Here is a 21,234-nt window from a genome sequence, read left to right on the forward strand (position 1 = left end):
TGGAGAAAACCCTAAAGTACACTGTCCCTGAGCTCTAGTGAAAAGGAGGGGTGGGGGCAGGGCTCCCCCTCACCCTTCAATATACAGTGGTACTTCAGGTTAAGAACTTAATTCGTTCCGGAGGTCCGTTCTTAACCTGAAACCATTCTTAATCTGAGGTAGCACTTTAGATAATGGGCCTCCTGCTGCTGCCACACCGCCACCACGCAATTTCTGTTCTCATCCTGAAGCAAAGTTCTTAACCCGAGGTACTATTTTTGGGTTAGCGGAGTCTGTAACCTGAAGCGTCTGTAACCTGAAGCGCCTGTAACCTGAGGTACCACCGTATAGCTCATCTGGGGTTGCCTGCCATTCCTCATGCCGCAGTCTGTCTCCTTGACCATAGGGAGCCAACTCCATAGGGCTGTGGGGGCTTTGACCCCCCCCCAATAAAATATTTGAGGGGGCTGGGCCCCCACAAAGTTGATGGCCATTCCCATTCAAATGGTGTGTGTGTGCACTTCGTCATGTGATCGATTATGCAGGCTAGGCCCCCACAATATTTTATTCAAGGGAAGTAATAGTGCCACTGTATTCTGCTCTGGTCAGACCTCACCTGGAGTACTGTGTCCAGTTCTGGGCACCACAGTTCAAGAAGGACACTGACAAACTGGAACGTGTCCAGAGGAGCGCAACCAAAATGGTCAAAGGCCTGGAAACGATGCCTTATGAGGAAAGGCTAAGGGAGCTGGGCATGTTTAGCCTGGAGAAGAAGAGGTTAAGGGGTGATATGATAGCCATGTTCAAATATATAAAAGGATGTCACATAGAGGAGGGAGAAAGGTTGTTTTCTGCTGCTCCAGAGAAGCGGACACGGAGCAATGGATCCAAACTACAAGAAAGAAGATTCCACCTAAACATTAGGAAGAACTTCCTGACAGTAAGAGCTGTTCGACAGTGGAATTGGCTGCCAAGGAGTGTGGTGGAGTCTCCTTCTTTGGAGGTCTTTAAGCAGAGGCTTGACAACCATATGTCAGGAGTGCTCTGATGGTGTTTCCTGCTTGGCAGGGGGTTGGACTCGATGGCCCTTCCAACTCTATGATTCTATTCTATGATTCTATGAAGTTGGCACCCCTTCCCTTGACATCTGATGGGAGGGTGTCCAACTGGGAGGCATGCGGGTGGGGGTAGGGAGAGAGTTCTGGATATATATCAATTCAGGATTTGCATAATGGTCCTAGAATGATGTTGGTGAAGCAAGCTAGAGTCAAATGATAAATTATCTTATAATCTTAGTTCATCCCCAATTCCTCTGAGGAGCCAGAAGCCTTGCTTAGCCGCTAAATGCCCTTGAAAAACAGAAGGCAACAAATCAATCATTTGTCAGGCCAAACAATGGTTTTTATTTCATTTTCTCCGTGACATTTCAGCCATCAAAAAAATAAACTCTAACACATATGGATGGAAGACTTTCTACAAGTGTTACTAAGTGGGAATTTCTCTTTCGACTCCAGGATTTTGATTGGAGCATCATTTTTTTTTTAATTAATTATCCAATAAGTTAGGAAGAAGCATGGGGGAGAGAGCTGGGGTGTTAAAGTGCTTTTCATTTCTGAGCTGGGATGAGGTCGTCAATACACTGGCCTTTCTCAAGGCGTTTCTCCATTTCGATCAGGAGCTTCACCCCATCAACCACCATCTGTACCAGCTCCACCTCAGAGAACCCGAGGCGGTCAGCGTTGGAGACATCAAACACGCCTCCCACCGCAGCCGTGTCAACTCCACCTGAGGAAAACCAAAAAGGAAAAGGGGGATCAAATCGAGAGGCCATGAATTCTGCATAAAACCCAAGTTGGCCTTGCAGATAATAGCAATTTATTATTTGTACCCCGCGCCCATCTGACCGGCTTGTCCCAGCCACGCTGGGTGGCTTCCAACATTCTGTATTTTTCCATGTATAAGAGCCCAAAATTAATAAATAAACAATTTCAACATTCCGTGTGTAAGAGGACCCCCAATTTTAAACTAAAAAAAAAGGGGGGGGAATATAGTCGGACACGACTTAACGACTAAACAAACATATAGTCTTATACATGGGAAAATACAGTATATAAAAAGATAATAAAACTTTAAATAGATTCCCTAGTTCCTCATCTCCTTGACCAATTCCTAGGGACTGTGGGAGCTCTGGCCCCCACAATAAAATATTTGAGGGGCGCTGGGCCCCCACAAAGTTGATGGGCGTTCCCATTCAAATGATGTGTGTGCACTTCATCATGCGATTGATTATGCAGGGCAGGGCTTACCTGGGCCCCCACAGTATTTTATTCAAGTTGGCACAACTGCCCTTGACATCTGATGAGAGGGTGCTCAACGGGGGCAGGTGCCACTACCGGGAAGACCCTGTTGCCTGGTTCCCTGTAGCTTCGCTTCCCACAATGTGGGGGCCGCTAAAAGGCGCACAGAGCTGGACCCACCACTCCCCAGGCTCCAGTTCCTTCAGCCTTTTCTCACACGGTTTCTTTCCCATATGGCTGGCAGCCATTTTTGTTTCCCTCCTTTGTTACTGATCCAGCAAGGAGGAGTGAAGTCAATGAAACATCAAAATCCTTGTATTGATTTATAAAGCCCTGAACAACTTGGGTCCAGGGTAGTTTAGGGAGCACCTGAACCGTAATATCCAGCTCGGTCTCCCGAAACAGTCTGCAGGAGCCTTGCTGCCAATCTCCTGAGCTGGCGAGATTTCTCTGACAGCAACAAGAAACTGAGTCTTTAGTGTCACTGCTCCGCCCCTGTGGAGTTTTTCCGAAAGAGATTCAGCAGGTGCCTTCTAATCGCACCTTCGAACACCTTCTGCAAATGTTTGCACGCTGCCAAAATTATGCCAACAATTAAGAAAATATCCTTCTGTAACTGCCGAACTCTGATTTAAATATTTTATATTGTTTCTACTGTATGGGATAATTGTTGTCAGCTGCTCTGAGATATTTATGAATTGTGGGATATATATACAGTGGTACCTCAGGTTAAGAACTTAATTCGTTCCGGAGGTCCGCTCTTAACCTGGAACTGTTCTTAACCTGAAGACCACTTTAGCTAATGAGGCCTCCCGCTGCCGCTGCGCGATTTCTGTTCTTATCCTGAAGCAAAGTTCTTAACCCGAGGTTCTATTTCTGGGTTAGCGGAGTCTGTAACTTGAAGCGTATGTAACCCGAGGTACCACTGTCTATATATATATATATATATATATTCCTAAATAAGCATGGCACTCCCTTTTCCCAACAGTCTCTCCAGAAAGAAACCATCGTCAATGGTGATGAATGACAGGGAGACGCCAACGAGAATTGATAGATGATCTCTAACCTCTTTCTCCTAATAAAAGTCAGGATCCTCAGTAATGGTTGTTTTAGTACCATAACCAGGCCTGAAGCCAGACAGAAATGGGTCTGTTTTTAACTTTTTAATATTCTTTTCGTTATATGTTTTTATGTGTTGTTGTAAACCACTTTGATATTTTTATATATTAGCAGCATATAAAGGATAGCCTGAAGGGATGAAAGACGTTCCCCACAGCCAGGCTAGTACAATAAAGCAAACAATGGGATCCAAATTCATGACTTATTTTATTGCACCGGAGGTATTGCTGTGTTATTTCTAATTATTTTGACTTATGAGGCTGGCTTTGGGGTGGTCCTTCAAATAAGGAGATATAAATTCCGAAACACGAGTAGCATGCTGCGGCTCTAAGAAATTTAGGAATACAGAGTCCCTCTATGCCAGGCATGGCCAAACTTGGCCCTCCAGATGTTTTGGGACTACAACTCCCATCATCCCTGACCACTGGTCCTGTTATCTAGCAGGCTTCAGCTTGCAGGCAACTCTCCGCAAGCCACAGGAGCCCAGCGCCGGGCTCCCGCGCCTTGCGGAGAGCTACCCAAGCCCCGGCGGGGCTTCGGGATAAGAGGCAGCTCTGCGCAAGCCGGGGGAGCCCTCCCATGGCTTGCGCACAGCTACCGGAAGCACTGGCGCGACTGCTCAACGCGCCGGAGCTTCAGGATAAGAGACAGCTCTGCGCAAGCCAGGGGAGGGCTCCCGCAGCTTGCGCACAGCTACCCGAAGCCCCGGCGCAACTGCTCAGCGCGCCCAGGCTTCGGGGTGCAGGCAGCTCGGCGCAAGCCGGGGGAGGGACTCCTGCAGGCTCCCAGGGCTTGCGGATAGCTTCCTGAAGCCTGGAGAGGGAGAGGGGTCACTGCGCACCGACCCCTCTCGCTCTCCAGGCTTCAGTGAAAGCCTGCATTCGCCCCATAGGATGCACACACATTTCCCCTTCATTTTTGGAGGGGGAAAAGTGCGTCCTATAGGGCGAAAAATACGGTAGATAAATAGGTACCGCTCCAGCGGGAAGGTAAACGGTATTTCTGTGTGCTGCTCTGGATCGCCAGAAGCGGCTCAGTCATGCTGGCCACATGACCCGGAAGCTGTACGCCGGCTCCCTCGGCCAATAAAGCGAGATGAGCCCTGCAACCCGAGTGTTGGTCACAACTGGACCTAATGGTCAGGGGTCCCCTTTACCTTTTTACTGAGTGTTATAATTGGGCTATTATTGGGAAATAGTGGGAAACTAATAAAATTTATTTGTGGGAGGCAACTAATAGAAAGCTTTGTCTTCTCCCAATGTTTGTGCTGAAGAACACCACTCCTTTTTGGCACCTGGTGAAAAAGTGTCCGCTGCCCTGACCGGTTTCCCTTATGGTTGTTAACACTGGATCACAGACTGAATGGAGGTGACCCAGTCCAGGGCTGTCGGTGGGGCAGGTGCCAACAGTGGGCTGCCTGCTTGCATCCGAGAGGGAAGAGCTGAGGGCCTTCTTGGTAGTGGCACCCACCCTGTGGAATGCCCTCCCATCAGATGTCAAGGAAATAAACACCTATCTGATTTTCAGAAGACACCTGTACAGGGAGGTTAGAAATGTTTGAGGGCTTTTTTGTGTTTTAATATTTTGTTGGAAGCCACCCAGAGTGGCTGAAGCAACACGGTCAGATGGGTGGCATGTAAATAAAGTTATTGTCATCACCTTATCTTCCCCCGTATGTTTAATCAGGGCTCTCCCACCCTCAAAAAAAACCCTGCACATGATTCCCCAGCTCCAACTGCATGAAGTGGGTTCAGTGCTTTGACCAGTGTCTGGCTGCCCTCAGGGTTATATCAGGGCCGTTCCAAAGTGCTGGATCCGGCCACCAAATCAAGAGAATGGCCATGTGCAGCCCTAATTTTCAATGTTCGTTTTTTAAAAATGCCTGCTGTGATCATTTCGCATATTTTGATGGCTTGGTCTGCGGGAGAGCCGGAGTACCACTTGCTCTTGCCAAAACAGCATGGAGTAAATTTGATATAAAGCCCCAAGTCCAGGCTTTGGGTTCCTCACCTGTGCCCCGTTTCTGCAGCCTCAGCTTCTTGAGGATGTCACCAAATTTCTCGTGCTTGCCAAGGTGGGGTAGCTTAATGTGCACTCCGGCACGGAGACCTGTCCCGAGGTTGGATGGACAGGTCAAGATGTAGCCCAGGTGAGGGTTCCACATGAATTCGTAGTTTTTGGATTTGAAGAGGTTTTCAATCTAGGTGGGGGGAAAGACAGGCCATTATGAAGAAATCCCTTCCTCTCCCAAGATTAAGGAGCTACAAGGCCCCTTCGTGGCTATAATTGCAGAGTGGTAGAAGTCCGTCAGCTGCAGCTGTGTTGGGCTAGGGACCTGAGAGACCAGGGTTCAAATCTTCACTCAGCCAGGAAGCCAGCCACAGCCTCTCAGCCTGACCTAATGAGCTGTGCAGTTGCGATGATAAAAGGGAGATGAAACCAGGAGCTTATGCAGTGGCTGGGCCCAAGCTCACCCAGTGAGCTTTGTGACTAAGTGGGGACTTGAACCCTGGTCTCCTAGCACTCTAACCACTATACCACATGGCCTCACAGCCTAGAGGCTTAATGCAGCCCTTCAGGAGTATGTCCTCAAAAGGCAAAAAAAATGCCTCTTGCCTGCCAGGATGAAGAGGTAGAAGAGCATGAAAACTTCTGGCTTTGAGACTGCAAACTGCACCTGTTTCGCTGCCAACTTTTGCAGCTGGCTCCATCCACCACAAGCGTGTGGCCCCTGGAAGGTGGATTGTGAAGGGAAGTGGCCCTCAGGCTGAGACAGGTTCCCCACTCAATATGTAGCTACTGCCTCACACTCGACTGACTCTTTTCTTAGAGGCAGTGACCAAATACCCAGATGATTAATGCAAGATTTGGAAACACAGAAGAGAAGCCTGCCCTCTTACCCCTTTCAGAGGGGTACACCTTAGGAACAGATTACAAAAGCCTACCACTATGGATGTGCCTCTTAGAGCATCTATTTGAGCCTATCAGGTTGCTGCGTACATGCAGGAAATCTCAAAGAGCACTGTGTTTCCATCTGTAGAGGACAACAGCTTTAAGCATGCAAGTGTTCCAGCGTTCCAGCACTCTCCAGAAATTTCAGAGACAGGCCTTCCCCCTAGGAGCACATGGCCAAGGTCAATTGCCTGAGACCTCTCATTCCTCCGGATACAAAGGTAGGAAGCACTCAAGCGCAGGCACAGGGGCTCTGTTGCCAGGACGCAGCTGCATTCTCTTCTCACTGCGCCACCACCTCTGCCTGAACTGGGAATTTGCAAAGCCACACTCTGCTGCATTGAGTTTAGAGCCGACACTTAGGTCAGCACTTTTGAGCTCTGCAGAGAAGGTTGCACCACATCAAAACACAAACACACACACACACACAGGGAGGGAGGGAGGGAGGGAAAAGACTTCCACTTGCTTCGACACACACTTATATTTACCTGCGTTAGCCCAGTACAGAAGCGGGTGAAAACTTCCTTCATATTTCCACCTTTCTGCATAGAAATAACTCTAAGGTGATCTTCCTCGTTGATCCACACAAGGAATGTCTTGTTGTCGTTGTGCCTGAAAAAACACAAGACAGGGACGGCATTGAGAGCTGTTCCTTTAACCTTTCCTCGAGCCATAGATCTAAGTTAAGCTAGCCACATTTTTAAACCTTGCTCCGTCTGCAGTTGTAGCTTTCAAGATATCTTCCACAGACGCTTTCTGTGCCCACGGTGACTTTGCAGAAGCCCACCCCCCTTTTAGATGGCCATCAAAACTACCCCAGGGTGTTTTGAGCTTTCTGCCTTCAACCAAATGTTATGCACACCGCAGATCGACTGTTTTAGCTTTCAGCTGAACAAGAAAACCTTGAAAATGTAGGGATCCATCTGGTAAAGACTTTTGGGTTTCTAAACCAGCGACAAATCAGGGTCGTGCAATGGGTAACACAATGCACTCACAACCTGGCGATCTGCATTCGGATCCCAAGTAGGGGGCCCTGGCAAATCGCCATTTCTCAGCCTATTCTCAGCCTATTCGGTTTGTTGCAAGGATAAAATGGGATTGGACCGAGATCCTGAGTCTGATCCCATTGGCAGGTGGATCCCACAACTGGAATTCTGCTAACTTATCATTCCCACCAGTAGAAGACTGTGGGGTGAAGCAACTATCAAGATCTCCCCTTGTCCCTAGAGTTTATTGTGTCCCCCCACCAAAAAAAAACCCTGCTCTAGAGATTTGGGGGCAGAGCATGAGCTGCAGTGCAGTGAGGTAAATTAGTGGAAATTCTGCCAATAGGAACATCTACTGGATCTTAGTCCCATCCATGAATGGAAGCCTAGTTAGGATCCAATCTATGAGGCATTAGGCTTTGAAGGTGCCTTGCAAATAAACTCCTCAATGATAATTTTCTTTACCTTTCTTCTTAATTTATTTTTTCACTCTTAATATTTTTATCTCTAATTTCCCCTCCACTTTGTTTTTGCTGCTACTTTGTTTCTTTGTGTTGTTGTTTTGTTATTGTCTACTCAGTGTTTAAGGGACGCGGGTGGCGCTGTGGTCTAAACCACAGAGCCTAGGACTTGCCAATCAGAAGGTCGGCGGTTTGAATCCCCGCGACGGGGTGAGCTCCCGTTGCTCGGTCCCTGCTCCTGCCAACCTAGCAGTTCGAAAGCACCTCAAAGTGCAAGTAGATAAATAGGTAGCACTCTGGCAGGAAGGTAAACGGCGTTTCCATGCGCTGCTCTGGTTCGCCAGAAGCGGCTTAGTCATGCTGGCCACATGACCCAGAAGCTGTACGCCGGCTCGCTCGGCCAATAAAGCGAAATGAGCACCGCAACCCCAGAGTCGGTCACGACTGGACCTAATGGTCAGGAATCCCTTTACCTTTACTCAGTGTTTATGAGGGGTTTTGCATACAGATGAAGGCGAGGGAAGCTTGGTGAAGGACTCTGTGTGAGAGGCAGGATGGGAGAAGGAAAGGGAAGCTTGCAGGTGAGAGCTGGGAGGGTTCACCATTTTCGGTGTGGGACAAGTTAAGATCTACCTGTGAGAGAGGACTTTGCATTCTTCTCCGTCTCTCGTTTAGATCAGTTGGTTTTTTACTGCATTGTATTATGAAAGGTTGTAATAAAATCTTACTGAAAGATTTTCAGTGCCTGCAATAGTCAGTGGCATTCTGCTTTTGAAATCCTCAATTCCTAGCTCTGATCTTCGCTTTGGGACAAGTTCAGACTTCCAAATATTCTTGCCAAGACATGGCTGTGCCATTTAAAACTCTCATCCTCTTACGTATAACAACCCTAAATCATACTGGAGGGGGATGCCCACATCTACAATCCAGGCTCCTTGGAGAAGTGAGCTATGCTGGATTTATTTGCATAGCAGGGATTCATTCCCATCCCAGAACCGGCACTCCCTGGCGCATGACTTGGCTTGCTCCCAATACAAAATTCACACACTACAACTGAATATCAGGGCAATCTAGGGAACGCTTCACGTTGCCTTTATTCTTTGAGGCCAAGCTAAGATCCTGGAAGTGGATACCATTGCTTTGGGAACAGCTGCTCGATAATAGGTCGTGAAACTGTTTTATCAGAAGAGCAGTCGATCTCAACACCTCCCTTGGAATCAGCCTAATGGCTCCAAGTGAGTTTAGTTACAGAGTGGTGGCTAACCTGTGGCCCTCTAGAAGTTTCTAAAATTCCCACCAGCCCTGGTCAGCATGTCCAGTGGTCAGAGTTGTTATCCAAAACATCTGGGGGCACCAAAGGCTGCACCCTAAGGCCATTTTACACTGGAAGCAATTGCTTTTTAATCATGGCTCAAAAGGTCTTAATTCTCCTGTTTCCTGACCAGGGCTTGTTCCTCCTGTCTGTTGAAGACATGCAAGACCAGAATCTACCTACACATATTAGGTGCTGCCAGCCAAGTTAATATTGGCACCCCCCATTTCTTTCCTTCCGTCGTTTTTTTTAAGGGTTGCCTCTACTGGGTGTTACTCACCAGATGCCCCGGCCATCAGGCCAGTCGCGTGCCATTCCGGAGGCTAAGAGCAGAGGAGAGACCGGCTTGTCAAAGAGGAAGTGGTCATCAATGAGCTGCTGTTGTTCCGCATCCGTCATGTTTTTCAGAGCATAGTACCTCCCATTCAGGTCCCCTTCCAGGCTAGCCAAAGCTGGAAAAAGCAAGAGAGAGGATTGCAGAATTACTACTGGGGTTCTTTTGTTGTTGTTTTTTAAAAAAATGAATTAACACGTTGTTAAGTTGTGGGTGAACATATCAGACGATATAGCGATTCTTCAAACAGCTCTTGTTTATTCACAGGCCAGAACAGAACTGAACTGAAGGGTTCAGTCAGCCTGCTTATATAGAGCTCCAGTACAATGTAACTGTAACAACTTTCTGTAACTATCCAATCACTGGACGTCACTTTCGATCCCTTATTTGCATATGTGGACCTGAACTATCTACAGTATCCCCCTGCTGGCCCAGGGTGAGAACTTCAGTACATAACACACGTCACAATCTCTAAGGGAATTCAAACAACGTTCTTATTTCAATTATACAAGTGCGCATCATAAAGGAAGCTAGGACTCGAACCAATGGCTTCAATTTACAAAAAAAGAGATCCCAACTAAACATCAGGAAGAACTTTCTGATAGTAAGAGCTGTTTGATAGCGGAACAGTCTCCCTCGGGAGGCTGCAGACTCTCCTTCCTTGGAGGTTTTTAAGCAGAGGTTGGGTGGCCAATCATCACGGATGCTTTAGCCAAGATTCCTGCATTGCAGGGAGTTGGTCTAGATGACCCTTGGGTCCCAACGCTAAGATTTGATTCGTGTGGCTCCCCTCCCCCATCCTGCAAACTGCTGTTTGTCGAAGGTGCTGATCATTGTAGCTCCGCTAAACTGCAATTCCGAGGATTCTTTGGGTGAAGTCATGTGCTTCAAATGCATGCCACAGACATGACCTCAGCATATTAAGATGGCAGCAAATCCAAGCTTAGCATGGCAACTCAGGTGTGCTTATATATAATTTTTTAATTCTCCACCAGCTTAGCTGACAATTTCCCCAGGTAGTCAGGGATGGGGGAAGAGAGAAAAAAGGAATCTAAGCCCACTATTCTTGACCCTTTTGTTGCCCTATTAAGTTGTCGGATACCAAGGAGCAACGCATGCTTATCTGCGGCCAGGTATGCTTTTCCATACCTGGGAGGAGCTAAGGCTTATTATGCAAGCATGGGAAAGAACACAGAACTCCTCCAGCTTCCTGCCGCAGGTGTGGCTTGTCTGGCTGTGTGCTTGCCTTTATTGCACAATAAACTTCCTCTTCCACATTTCACCTTTTGGAGACAACAATGCAGTCCTTTTTTGTCTTTTAAAGAGGTGCTATGGAACAGAGGTGCCAGTTTCCTAAATGCTGCCAAGAACCTAAACTGGGGGGGGGGGCACACCCAGAGAGGATTCAGTCCCAAACGCCTTGTTTAACTAGAACTCGTATGTCATCTTATACAAGGCTTGAATGATTCATGCGTTTTGCATTCTTCCTCGTCCCACGTGATCAGGTTACGTTCAGGGCTAGAGTCTCTGCTCGCTGCTTTTTTTTTTGCAGCATGCAAATGCCAGAACCTTTTACCTTCCACGGACAGCTTCTCGATAGCACGCCTCTCTCCTCGGCTGCAATGAGGCGGCAGGCAGAAGCCACGGATGCTCCTACCAGTTCGGACACGTGAGCTCAGGACGTAGTTGGGATCCAGGTCGTCGCCACCCTGCAAGATACAGGAAGGAAAGTCTTAGAACCAACCCCGGCGCAACCGCAGGCGATTCATCAGGCTGTCCCGGCCAGCATTTAATGAGTGCAACCACCCGGGAATTAAAACACAAGTCATTCAGAGAAGCTTCTGCGCTGAAACTTTAATGGCCTGCCTCACAGCCATGCATTATAGATGGTGCAGATGCATTTCCCAGCCAGCAGATCACAAGTTCTCAGCTGCCACGATATATATATATATAGTTGGAAGGGACCTTGATGATCATTCTAGTCTAGGAATAAAGATGCAATTGTGGGAATCGAACCTGCAACCTTGGCGTTATCAGCACCATGCTCTAGCCAACTGAGCAATCCAGACGATGGTGCAGCCAGAACATTTCAAGCGCAGCCAGCATCTAGATCAGGGTTTCCCAAACTTGGGTCTCCAGCTGTTTGGGGACTGCAATTCCCATCATCCCCTACCACTGGGTCCTGCTAGCTAGGGATGATGGGAGCTGTAGTCCCACAACAGCTAGAAACCCCAGTTTGGGAAACCCTGATCTAAATTAAAAGCGCTGGTCCTAGAGTTCTGCAGAAAGCAGCATTTTGTCATCCACACGCAGAGAAGTGCAAAGTACTGTATTTTTTGCTCTATAAGACTCGCTTTTTCCCTCCTAAAAAGTAAGGGGAAATGTGTGTGCGTCTTATGGAGCGAATGCAGGCTGCGCAGCTATCCCAGAAGCCAGAACAGCAAGAGGGATCGCTGCTTTCACTGCGCAGTGATCCCTCTTGCTGTTCTGGCTTCTGAGATTCAGAATATTTTTTTTCTTGTTTTCCTCCTCCAAAAACTAGGTGCGTCTTATGGTCTGGTGCGTCTTATAGAGCGAAAAAATACGGTAATCCCTGAAGGGAAGAAGTCATAGTTACATGGCTCGTGTTTGTATTAAGACACAGGACTTTGGCCATAAAGGGCAGACTTGCTAAAGAGAATGCTCTTGGGATTACTATATTAATAAGGCAGTTTGCTGCTATTATTATTATTATTATTATTATTATTATTATGATGATGATAATACACAAGATCTCAGGGTGGTTCACATGATAAAATACAAGTTTCAGTTCCATCGTTGGATTTGTTGGCACACCAACTGACAGATATTCCAGGTTTTCAGATCTCTCCCAGCCCTACCTAGAGGTGCTGGGGATTCCACCTGGGCCTTCTGCATTCCAGGCAGGTGTCCTGCCCCTGCTCCACAGCCCTCCCGATTGTTGGATGCGGTCAAGGAGGGAAAGCGGCAAGATTCAGTTTGTCCGTGAGACCAGGCCAACTAGCAATCCTGAGAAGCAGCTACAATTTAAATTAAATAAGCTCTGGCCACATCAACACCATCCCTTCCAAGGAAATTCATCCCACTTCAACAGCCACAGTTCCCCCGCTGCAACCTCAAGAACCCTTGGAATTGCCATTTATTACTCACAGAGTAACAATTCCCAGCACCTTGAACAAACTTCAGTTCCCTGGATTTGTTGGGGAAAGCCCTGACTGTTGAAGTGGTATAAATTTATATATATATAAAGTGGTACATTTATATATGAAGTGGTACATTTATATTTTTATATACAGTGGTACCTCGGGTTACATACGCTTCAAGTTACAGATTCCTAATTGCTTCAGGTTAAGAACTTTGCTTCAGGATGAGAACAGAAATTGTGCTCCGGCGGCACGGCAGCAGCAGGAGGCCCCATTAGCTAAAGTGGTGCTTCAGGTTAAGAACAGTTTCAGGTTAAGTACAGACCTCCGGAACGAATTAAGTACTTAACCCGAGGTACCACTGTATATGGTGTGGATGGGACCATAGATTTAGTGTGCAGGTGTTTATGTGCACACACAGAACATTAAACAGGAAGGAAGTTACCTTCCAAACACACAGAAAGACTGCTTGCTGGTCAACTCCAGCCAGTAGCTCACTCAGGTTAGGACTTGGGGGCTGAGATCCCGGGCCCCACACAGCAGAATGAGACCCACAGAACAGCAAGTCAAGCCTACCGCATTCAGAAGTAACACAGCTTACCAGAGGGGGGCCCCATAAGCTCATTACATCTAAAAGTCCAAGATTACCTAATGGCACCACTAAAACCAACAGCCATCAACGTGATCTAGGGCTCATTCAATCCCAGTGTCCCTGGCTGTGTGAATGGATAGATCAGTGGTTCTCAGCATGTGTCGGGGAGGACAATCCAAGGACAATCTATTATATTTTGGGAATGATTCCTGATCATACGTAGCCACATTGTTTTATACTTCCTGGATGTCCTGTAACCATGTTATAAAATAGTTGTGTTCTATGCCATAAATCAAGCACTGCTAAGAGTTGTTCCTTTTCATTTTCCAACAACAACAACAAAATTGTGTGGCATGAGCAAATTTTTCTTCTGAAAGTGTGGCCCAGAGAAAAAAGTATGAGAACCACAGGTATAGACAGATCAGTTTTCTCAGCCACATGTAGCACTATCCGTTTTATGCAGACGATCAAAATATTGCTGGCTACTCTATTCCTTTGTTAGGAATTGTTCTTCCTTCAAAGCTTCCCACTGGGGTGAGTGGGGCACAGAGGGAGGAGGGGTTAACTTTGCAGAAGCAGCAGAGAAGCAAAGGGGAGAGACTAATCCTGCACCAATCTCATTCAGAGGCACCATATGCCTGCTTTAAGAGGAACATGTCCCACCAGAATTTCTCCAAGAAGCAATAGCCACCAGGCACTCACAGTAAGTACCAATCTACAAAAAGGCGTTTGCCCCCCTACACACAACCAAGCCTAATAAATTATCATTATCTATGTCTGCATATATGCCTAGACAGCCATTATTAGGGCTTTTTAATGGAAAGAATCACCTCTTTTAAGAAATATGGGTTTGGATCCGTCTCGGTGGCTGTGCTAACCAGCTCTTTGGGGGAGTTTATTACTTTCTCCCACCAGCCTTATGAGGAAGGGTTGAGGGAGTTGAGTATGTTGAGCCTAGAAAAGAGGGGATATGATTGCCATCTTCAAATATCTCAAGGGCTGTCATGTGGAAGAGGGAGCAAGCTTGTTTCCTCCTGCTCTAGAAGGTAGGATTCGAACCAGTGGCTTCAGGTTTCAAGGAGATTCCAACTAAGCATCAGGAAGAATTTTCTGGTGGAAAGAGCTCTTTGACATTGGAACAGTCTCCCTTGGAAGGTGATGGACTCTCCTTCCTTGGAGGTTTGTAAGCAGAGGTTGGATGGACATCTGTCGTGGATGCTTTTGTTAAAATCCCACCATTGCAGGAGGTTGGCCCCCGGTGTCCCTTCCCCAACTCTACAGGTCTGAGTCTACTATTCTTCCAGCAGGAGCAGTGATCCTAGTCAACCCATGCAAATATCAAGGTCAAACTAAGGATGCCTTCAAAGAAGCTTGTTCCGCTTTTGCAAGAGGCGGCGCCTAGGCAGGGTGTAACATTTGGCAAGTACCTATGATATTGTCCCAGGCCAAGGGAGCTTTTGCCCCCCCCCCTCCAGATGTACTGAAGTCCTGTCAGCCCTGTAAGGTCAATTTAAAATGCAATTCCAACAAACCTAAAGAGGTTTTTCCTACCTGCAAGTTATCGGCATTCAGGTCCGTCTTGTGCTGGTCTGTAGGCTTGTAGCCTCCATGTCGGTCTTCAATAATGGGGTCAAAGAGTTCCTTATACACATCGTAGCACTCCTCATCACCGGCTACACATCCTACTGTCATAATGTAGGGGTGCCCTACAGAGGTCAAGAAGCCAGAAAAGCCAACGTTTGGATGGTGCTCGAGTCTAGTTCCAAGATACCAACAGCTTCATGCACTCAAGTCATCAGGAAGAACAAAAACAGATTTTGTATGCCATTCACTTTATAAGGTATAAGTAAAGCATGTTTCGCTGTGGTGTAAAGGCCGAAGCCCAATTCAATCAATTTTGCAGTTTGCAGACAAATGCATATGACCATCTGGAACACCAGCTTACATCAACAACAAAAATGCAATATTTTTATAAAGCTAGTTTTAGCAAAGGTGCCTGGATCACTGTCCCCATTCAACATTATGAAATCCCGAAACTAGACTTGGACGGTCACAATTAACTGGTTTTTGTTCACTGATATTACAAAGGGTTTCTAGCTTTAGGGCACTGCCTAGTGTTGAGAAAGAGCCTGGCAGATTACTGACAATGGGCAATTATCCATCGTCATTCATATTCTGAGTAGACCCATTGAAACCGAAGGACTAAAGTTGATTGATTTCAATTGCATCTATTCCACGTACGAATATAATCACCCAGTGGAAGGTTACAGCTTGGAAAGCCCCATACTGGCCTCTTCAAAGAGTCTGGCCACCATTTCTCATTTACAGGGCTTTGTATTTTCATATTAAAATTCTGACCCAGTTAATCAAGATTCTGAAGCTGGTACGCATGATGCAATTTGATGGGGAGGGAGAACCGTCTTCCTGCATAACTCTAGTTATTTTTTTCTTTCCTTTTTGCACCATTTAATATTGCAGGAACAAGGAGTTATGCAGCGAAGAAGCTTCACACTCAAACCTCTGGAATTTTATCAAGAGAATCCTTTGGCTTCTGAAGTTTCGGCAGAAACTGCAGTAAGGACTGCAAACATTTTCTCTCCATCAGCCGGCCAAGTTTCCCAGGAAACCAAGTTCTGCACCCAGTGCTAAATCCTGCAATTCACATAACCATGGCATGCATTCTAGCTTCATGCTGTGTGTGTTTATGCTGTCTGGGGGTGGGCAATCCTTTAAGGAACTAGTTTCCAATGGAGCTAACCAAGATATGTATTGCCTGGAACCAGTATAGGACCATGAAGGCAAAAAAAAAAAACCTTGCTTGGAAATGTCACACTGCTTAGATTATGCAATCGCACACAGTTCAGGAGCCTGTCCAGTTGTTAACACAGACCGCTCCCCCCCAAAAAATTGCAAACCTAGAGGCCACCTAGTCTAGCATCCTGTCTCCAACCTAGCTGCCCAGACATCTAAGAATCTTACAAGCAGGACGTCAGGACAGCAGCCCTCAGGCAAATGTCTGGTACTCCAAGGTATACCTTGGGGGAGGAGGGCAAGTTTTTAGGGGAAACCTAAAAGCATGAGGGGACGCGGGTGGCGCTGTGGGTAAAAGCCTCAGCACCTAGGGCTTGCTGATCGAAAGGTCGGCGGTTCGAATCCCCGCAGCGGGGTGAGCTCCTGTCGTTCGGTCCCAGCTCCTGCCAACCTAGCAGTTCGAAAGCACGTCAAAGTGCAAGTAGATAAATAGGGACCGCTTACTAGCGGGAAGGTAAATGGCGTTTCCGTGTGCGGCTCTGGCTCGCCAGAGCAGCGATGTCACGCTGGCCACGTGACCCGGAAGTGTCTGCGGACAGCGCTGGCCCCCGGCCTCTTGAGTGAGATGGGCGCACAACCCTAGAGTCTGTCAAGACTGGCCCGTATGGGCAGGGGTACCTTTACCTTTACCTAAAAGCATGAGAGCAACATTACTCTCCTGCTGCCATTCCCCAGCAACCAATATTCAGAGGAACTCCAGCTCTGATCCTGTACATATAGATATCGTGACTAGTAACCACGTTCCTGTCTTTTCCTAATCTCCTTTTAAAGCCATTAAGGTTAATGGCACAGGGCACTGTTTCCAAATTAGGAAGTGTGGGGTGGGGGGGAAGCAAGCCTTAAGAAACTCCATCACAAATTATGAGTCTGGCTCAGTTGCGTAACTCGTTTCATTGGAACCACACTTCTCGTAAAATTGCTGGAACGTTTCCGCAATCACAGCTACGGCTTCAGACACAAACACATTCACAGGGGTCAATGCCAGCCTAAGCAAAAAGCCACCGGTCCAGAGAAGAATCTCAATCAAGGCTTTTTACCAGGATTATCAACCCCAGTCTGAATGACATCATCCACGGTGCAGCCGCTAGAGGTTACTTTTTCTCTCAGTTTCTGGTACAATTCCGGGGTTAGGACCTTGGCCATATGATTGTTGTGGACGCTCAGGTCTGGGTATTCCTCATCGGCAGGCAGCTTCTGGTTATTAAAGAGGGCCATTTTATCCTTGCTAGAGAGAGAGAATGTGTGACAAAAACAAAACAAAACGCAAACACAGCAGCGTTAAGACAGACAGCGAAAAAGGTCACCGAGATCTGCTCCCCTTTAATTTGCCAAAGAAGTGCCACGGAAGACAACCAAGGAAGGGAAATTTTTTTATATATATAAAACAGCCTCAGTTTTAAGAACTTGAGTTAAAAAGAAAAATTCTTCTTGTGCAGCAGTTTGCATATTTAGCAGGGTATTTGCATAGGGATTTGCTGGGTGACCGTGGAGGCCATTGCATGTAATGACCGGATTTATATTCCTTGAATAAAGGTTTTGGGTGGTCAAGGGCTTTTGCACCAATACGCAAGGCTTTTTAAAGTAGCCAGGCCTTTTGGAGGCTTCAAGGTTGAATCCCCTTCCAGATGCCATTTCAAAGCAGCACTTCCTCGTTAACAGAGGGAGAACAGATCCGGATCAAAGCAGGTGTCCATTATTTTTTTTACCTGGGTTGTCCACCCCAGTTTGAATCACATCATCCACGGTGCAGCCGCTAGCAGTCTTTTTGTCCCTCAGCTTGGCATACAATTCCAAGGTCAACACTTTAGCCATATGGTTGTTGTGGACACTCAGATCGGGATATTCATCCTCTGCAGAGTACTTGCACTTCAGGAGGTTGTGGCTGTTTGAGAATGGCATGGCTGGCACCTGACTGGCTAGGGGAGAAGAAGAAGAGAGCGTGTTGCCATCACCTTGCCTCTTCCCGCAGGGCACTGGCTTAGCAGCCGCTCTCCGGAAGGAGGCTGGGCCACGGAGCAAGGTCACCTTGCCGCCTGCCCTACCTGCCCATTCAAACACCCTGCCTGCCTGGCACCTGCCCTCCTGGAGGAATGCCAGGGACTTGGCAAACATGGCTCAGTCCCGTCCCCCCGTCCCCGGCTCCCTCTCCGGCTGGCACAGGGCGCCTCCGGGGCCAGCGCAAGTGAGGGGAAGCCGTCGCTAAGAGATTTGCCCAAGGTCAAGGAGCTGCATCGGTGGCAGCGCCAGGAATAGAAAACAAGCCGCCCAAGCGCTTCCTCCAGGAGCTTTTAAAGAGCTTGGCTACCGAGCGCCTCCCTTCCTTTCCTCGGTCCCAAGGGGTGACCTTCAAGGCCGGGGAGGAGGAGACTTCTTTTGCAGCGAGGCAGAAGAGGCAATCTCCTCGCTAGCAAAATTACGCGCGCACTAAAGGATGCCTAGTTTCGCTTGCAGAGAGAGAGAGAGAGAGAGAGAGAGAGAGAGAGAGAGAGAGATCCGGGCTCCGGGGAGAGGCTTGCAAAGCGAGCGAGAGCAGCCCAGCCTCTTCTTGCGCCCCAGGCCCCGGCTCGCCTCTCTTTTGCAAGAGTAGAAAAGCCGGTCCGGGATGCGCAGCGTTAGGCGCACAGCAAGCCAGCAGGCGGGAAAGAGGGCGAGGAAGCTGGAAATCCGGCCGACGCTTCTCGGCCGCGCGCTAGGAAGCACTTGGGCGAGGAGCAGGTGGCACGGACTGCCTGCTGCTGGTGCATCTCGGAGGGCAGGGAAGCCGAGCGCCTCCCGCCCCTTGGAGCAAGCAGGCAGGCAGGCAGGGCGCGGGCTCGAGGCGCCCAGAGCGCACGGACGCGCTCTCGCCGCCCCGCCCCGCCCCGCCCGCCCGCCGCGATGCAGCCGGCTCCTTCTGCCTTGCTCAAGGCTCGGGGGCAGCCCGGAGAACCGCGGACCCAAGGCGAGCCGAGACCCTAGTTTTGGAGAGGGGCGGCTGGCTGGCTGCAGCTCGTAAGTCGGCAGCGCCACGGCTCGGGGGAGGAAGACGCGGCGAGCGCGCCCAGAATCCTGGGGCTTCTCTGCAGCGCCTGACTCTTTCTCTCTCTCCACTCTCAAGGGAGGCAGTTCTGCTCCGCAGAACCGATCCAGATATTTTCTAATACCCCCCCCCCTTTAAAAAAAAAAGTCCTCATTCGCTACAAGGGCTCTCTTTCTTCTTGTCTCGATCGCTTAGCTCGGGAGGCAAATAATGGAAAATGAAACAGTCCCCATTATATAACGCATTCCTCTGCCTGCTTTGGAGACATCGGCGAGGGATGAATGGATGCGAACACCCTGCTAAATATCAGCTGAGCCGGACTGAGGCGTCCTAGCAATACACCTGCAGCAGAAGAATTTTAATTTTTTTAAGCGAGGCATCCAATGTTTGAAGCATCTCTGTTTCTTGGTTATGGTGGACGCATTCCTAGCTCTGAGCTGCGTCCTCTCCCCCACCCTTAGAATAAAATCTAGCATCTTCGTTCCCTTCCAAGCCCGAGAAGCGTACAAACGCGCATCTTGGGGCAACCCCACCCCCAGCGGGAAAAAAAAGAAAGCTCTCTTTATCCCTATGCAATTTCTTGGCTGCTTTTCCCTAAAAAGGAAAACAACAGCCGCCGCCACCACCACCCGATCTCCTTTTTCTCCCAGCCTGCATCTCTAACCGGAGTCTCATTCCATTGCTACAGAGGACCGCAGTTGCTGCTGCTCCGCCTGGTCTCCAAAAACTTACCGAGGGCTTCAAAGACGAGAAAAGGCAAAGCGCTTGTTCCCTTGGCCTCTTACAACCCTACAGCTCTCCCAGAAAGACCTGCCGGGAATGGAACCTGGCCCCCACCTTCCCATCACTTTTATAGATACCCAGAGCACGCTGCCTATTGGCTAGTATTTATATTCCATTCATTCCATTGGATCCCGGCTCTCGAGGAGGGGTGAGCTCACTCCGTCTTTTCTTGCCTATTATCGCTCCCCAGTTTGCTGTCCAGCCTCCCCAGTCAGATGGGGAGGCGCGCTGCGGGGGGGGGGGGGGGCGGGGAGCGGCGGAGGTTGAAAGAGAAAGTGATGGAGCCCCGGACTTTAAGACTCTCTGACAGGCTAAAGCAAAAGACCTTCAGAGCGAAGGAAAGTTCCTCGGGGACATGGGCTGAGGATATGGGATGCAGTCCTATATACCCTTGACTTTGGAGGACCGCGTCCCCGTCCCCGTCCCCCCCCACCCGAAATACAGGGCGGGGAAAAAAGATGTAAATAAAGTTTAATGCATCATTGAGAGTAAGCCCATCTGGATGCAATGGGACTTGCATCTGAGTAAACTTGCAGCATCATTGGACGTCACAAATGTATTTTCTTGAAACTGCTTAATATTCTGTTGCCAGGTACATTCCAGTTTGTGCCAAGGTTTTCAAATTCCTAGCTCTTTGGGGGAACGTGAGGACATATATATTTTTAATGCACTGAAATACAAACAAGATCTGTCAGGGATCTGTTGCTGGCCAGACCTGAGAGTCATGTGAGCGATTTGCTGCCTTTCTCTGTAAACTTCACAGAAGTTACCGAGAATGCTCTCTGCGCTGCAAACCCGACTGCATTGTGCCTCTGCCTGGCATTTGCAGGCTAAGCCTGGGTAAGTCTACTTAGGAGTAAGTGCCACACCAATTTCCATAGGGCTTATGCCCAGGTCAGTCCTTAGGCATAGGACTGCAGCTTTTAAATCTACCAAAGAAAGAAGTTGTTTTTTTAATTTACTTTTTTACAGTATGATTCAAAAGCTGGTTTAATTTTTTATTTGTTGCTGCTCATCACAGAATTGCGTGAGAAATGCAGAAATGCATCTTATTTGTGTTCTCTTTCGGTTCTGGTGTGGTGTGTGAGCCGATGAGACATTTCCTGTGTCTTTAAGGGTTTGGACAGAAAGTCAAATTCCCCCAGATGCGGCGAGATGTGGTTGAGGACTCAGATCTTGAAGGGCAGAAAGAATTTCTGCAGGTGCAGCTGAGGCCTGGTCAGCAAATAATTTTTTAACAGGGGCCTTATTGGGAAAGGATTAAGACAAAGGGTTTTTTAACCCCTTCCATTCCATGTGAAAAGCAACCTTCAATAGGAATCTTCCTTTCTCTGCATCAACTGACAATATTTCTTTTGCAGCTTCTCCAACAGAAGAAGAGTTTGCATGTCCCTTTTCCCATGTGTGAGGCCTGGTCATAAGATGAGC

General features: G+C 48.1%; 1 protein-coding gene across 3 annotated transcripts; it reads right to left on the reverse strand.

The window, feature by feature from the left end:
- Positions 1-1,358: 1,358 nt before the first annotated feature.
- On the reverse strand, positions 1,359-19,911 carry CKB (creatine kinase B). 3 transcript variants are annotated; one of them, XM_083439014.1, is made up of 8 exons: positions 19,756-19,911; positions 17,711-17,920; positions 14,745-14,899; positions 11,017-11,149; positions 9,387-9,558; positions 6,836-6,959; positions 5,406-5,595; positions 1,359-1,764 (listed from the first exon to the last, which is right to left on the reverse strand). In XM_083439014.1, the coding sequence occupies exons 2-8, from the start codon at positions 17,901-17,903 to the stop codon at positions 1,586-1,588; spliced, it is 1,146 nt and encodes a 381-aa protein (XP_083295140.1). In that variant the 5' UTR covers positions 17,904-17,920; positions 19,756-19,911; the 3' UTR covers positions 1,359-1,585. The 3 variants fall into 3 exon arrangements, with proteins under 3 accessions (XP_083295140.1, XP_083295142.1, XP_083295141.1); XM_083439016.1 differs by lacking the exon at positions 17,711-17,920 and adding an exon at positions 17,042-17,229 and having other exon boundaries at positions 19,756-19,902; XM_083439015.1 differs by having other exon boundaries at positions 17,711-17,916; positions 19,756-19,877.
- Positions 19,912-21,234: the final 1,323 nt, after the last annotated feature.

This window comes from Podarcis tiliguerta (genome assembly GCF_965153285.1).
Source record: "Podarcis tiliguerta genome assembly, chromosome: 1".
NCBI classification, from domain to species: Eukaryota; Metazoa; Chordata; class Lepidosauria; order Squamata; family Lacertidae; genus Podarcis; species Podarcis tiliguerta.

Excerpts from the sequence above, each read along its gene's own strand:
- CKB (XM_083439014.1), bottom strand. The coding sequence starts at position 17,903 with ATGCCATTCTCAAACAGCCACAACCTCCTGAAGTGCAAGTACTCTGCA. Across the intron at positions 11,150-14,744 it reads TGAATGCCGATAACTTGCAG|GGTGGCGACGACCTGGATCC; the intron begins GTAGGAAAAACC and ends TGTATCTTGCAG. Across the intron at positions 1,765-5,405 it reads GCTGCAGAAACGGGGCACAG|GTGGAGTTGACACGGCTGCG; the intron begins GTGAGGAACCCA and ends GGTTTTCCTCAG.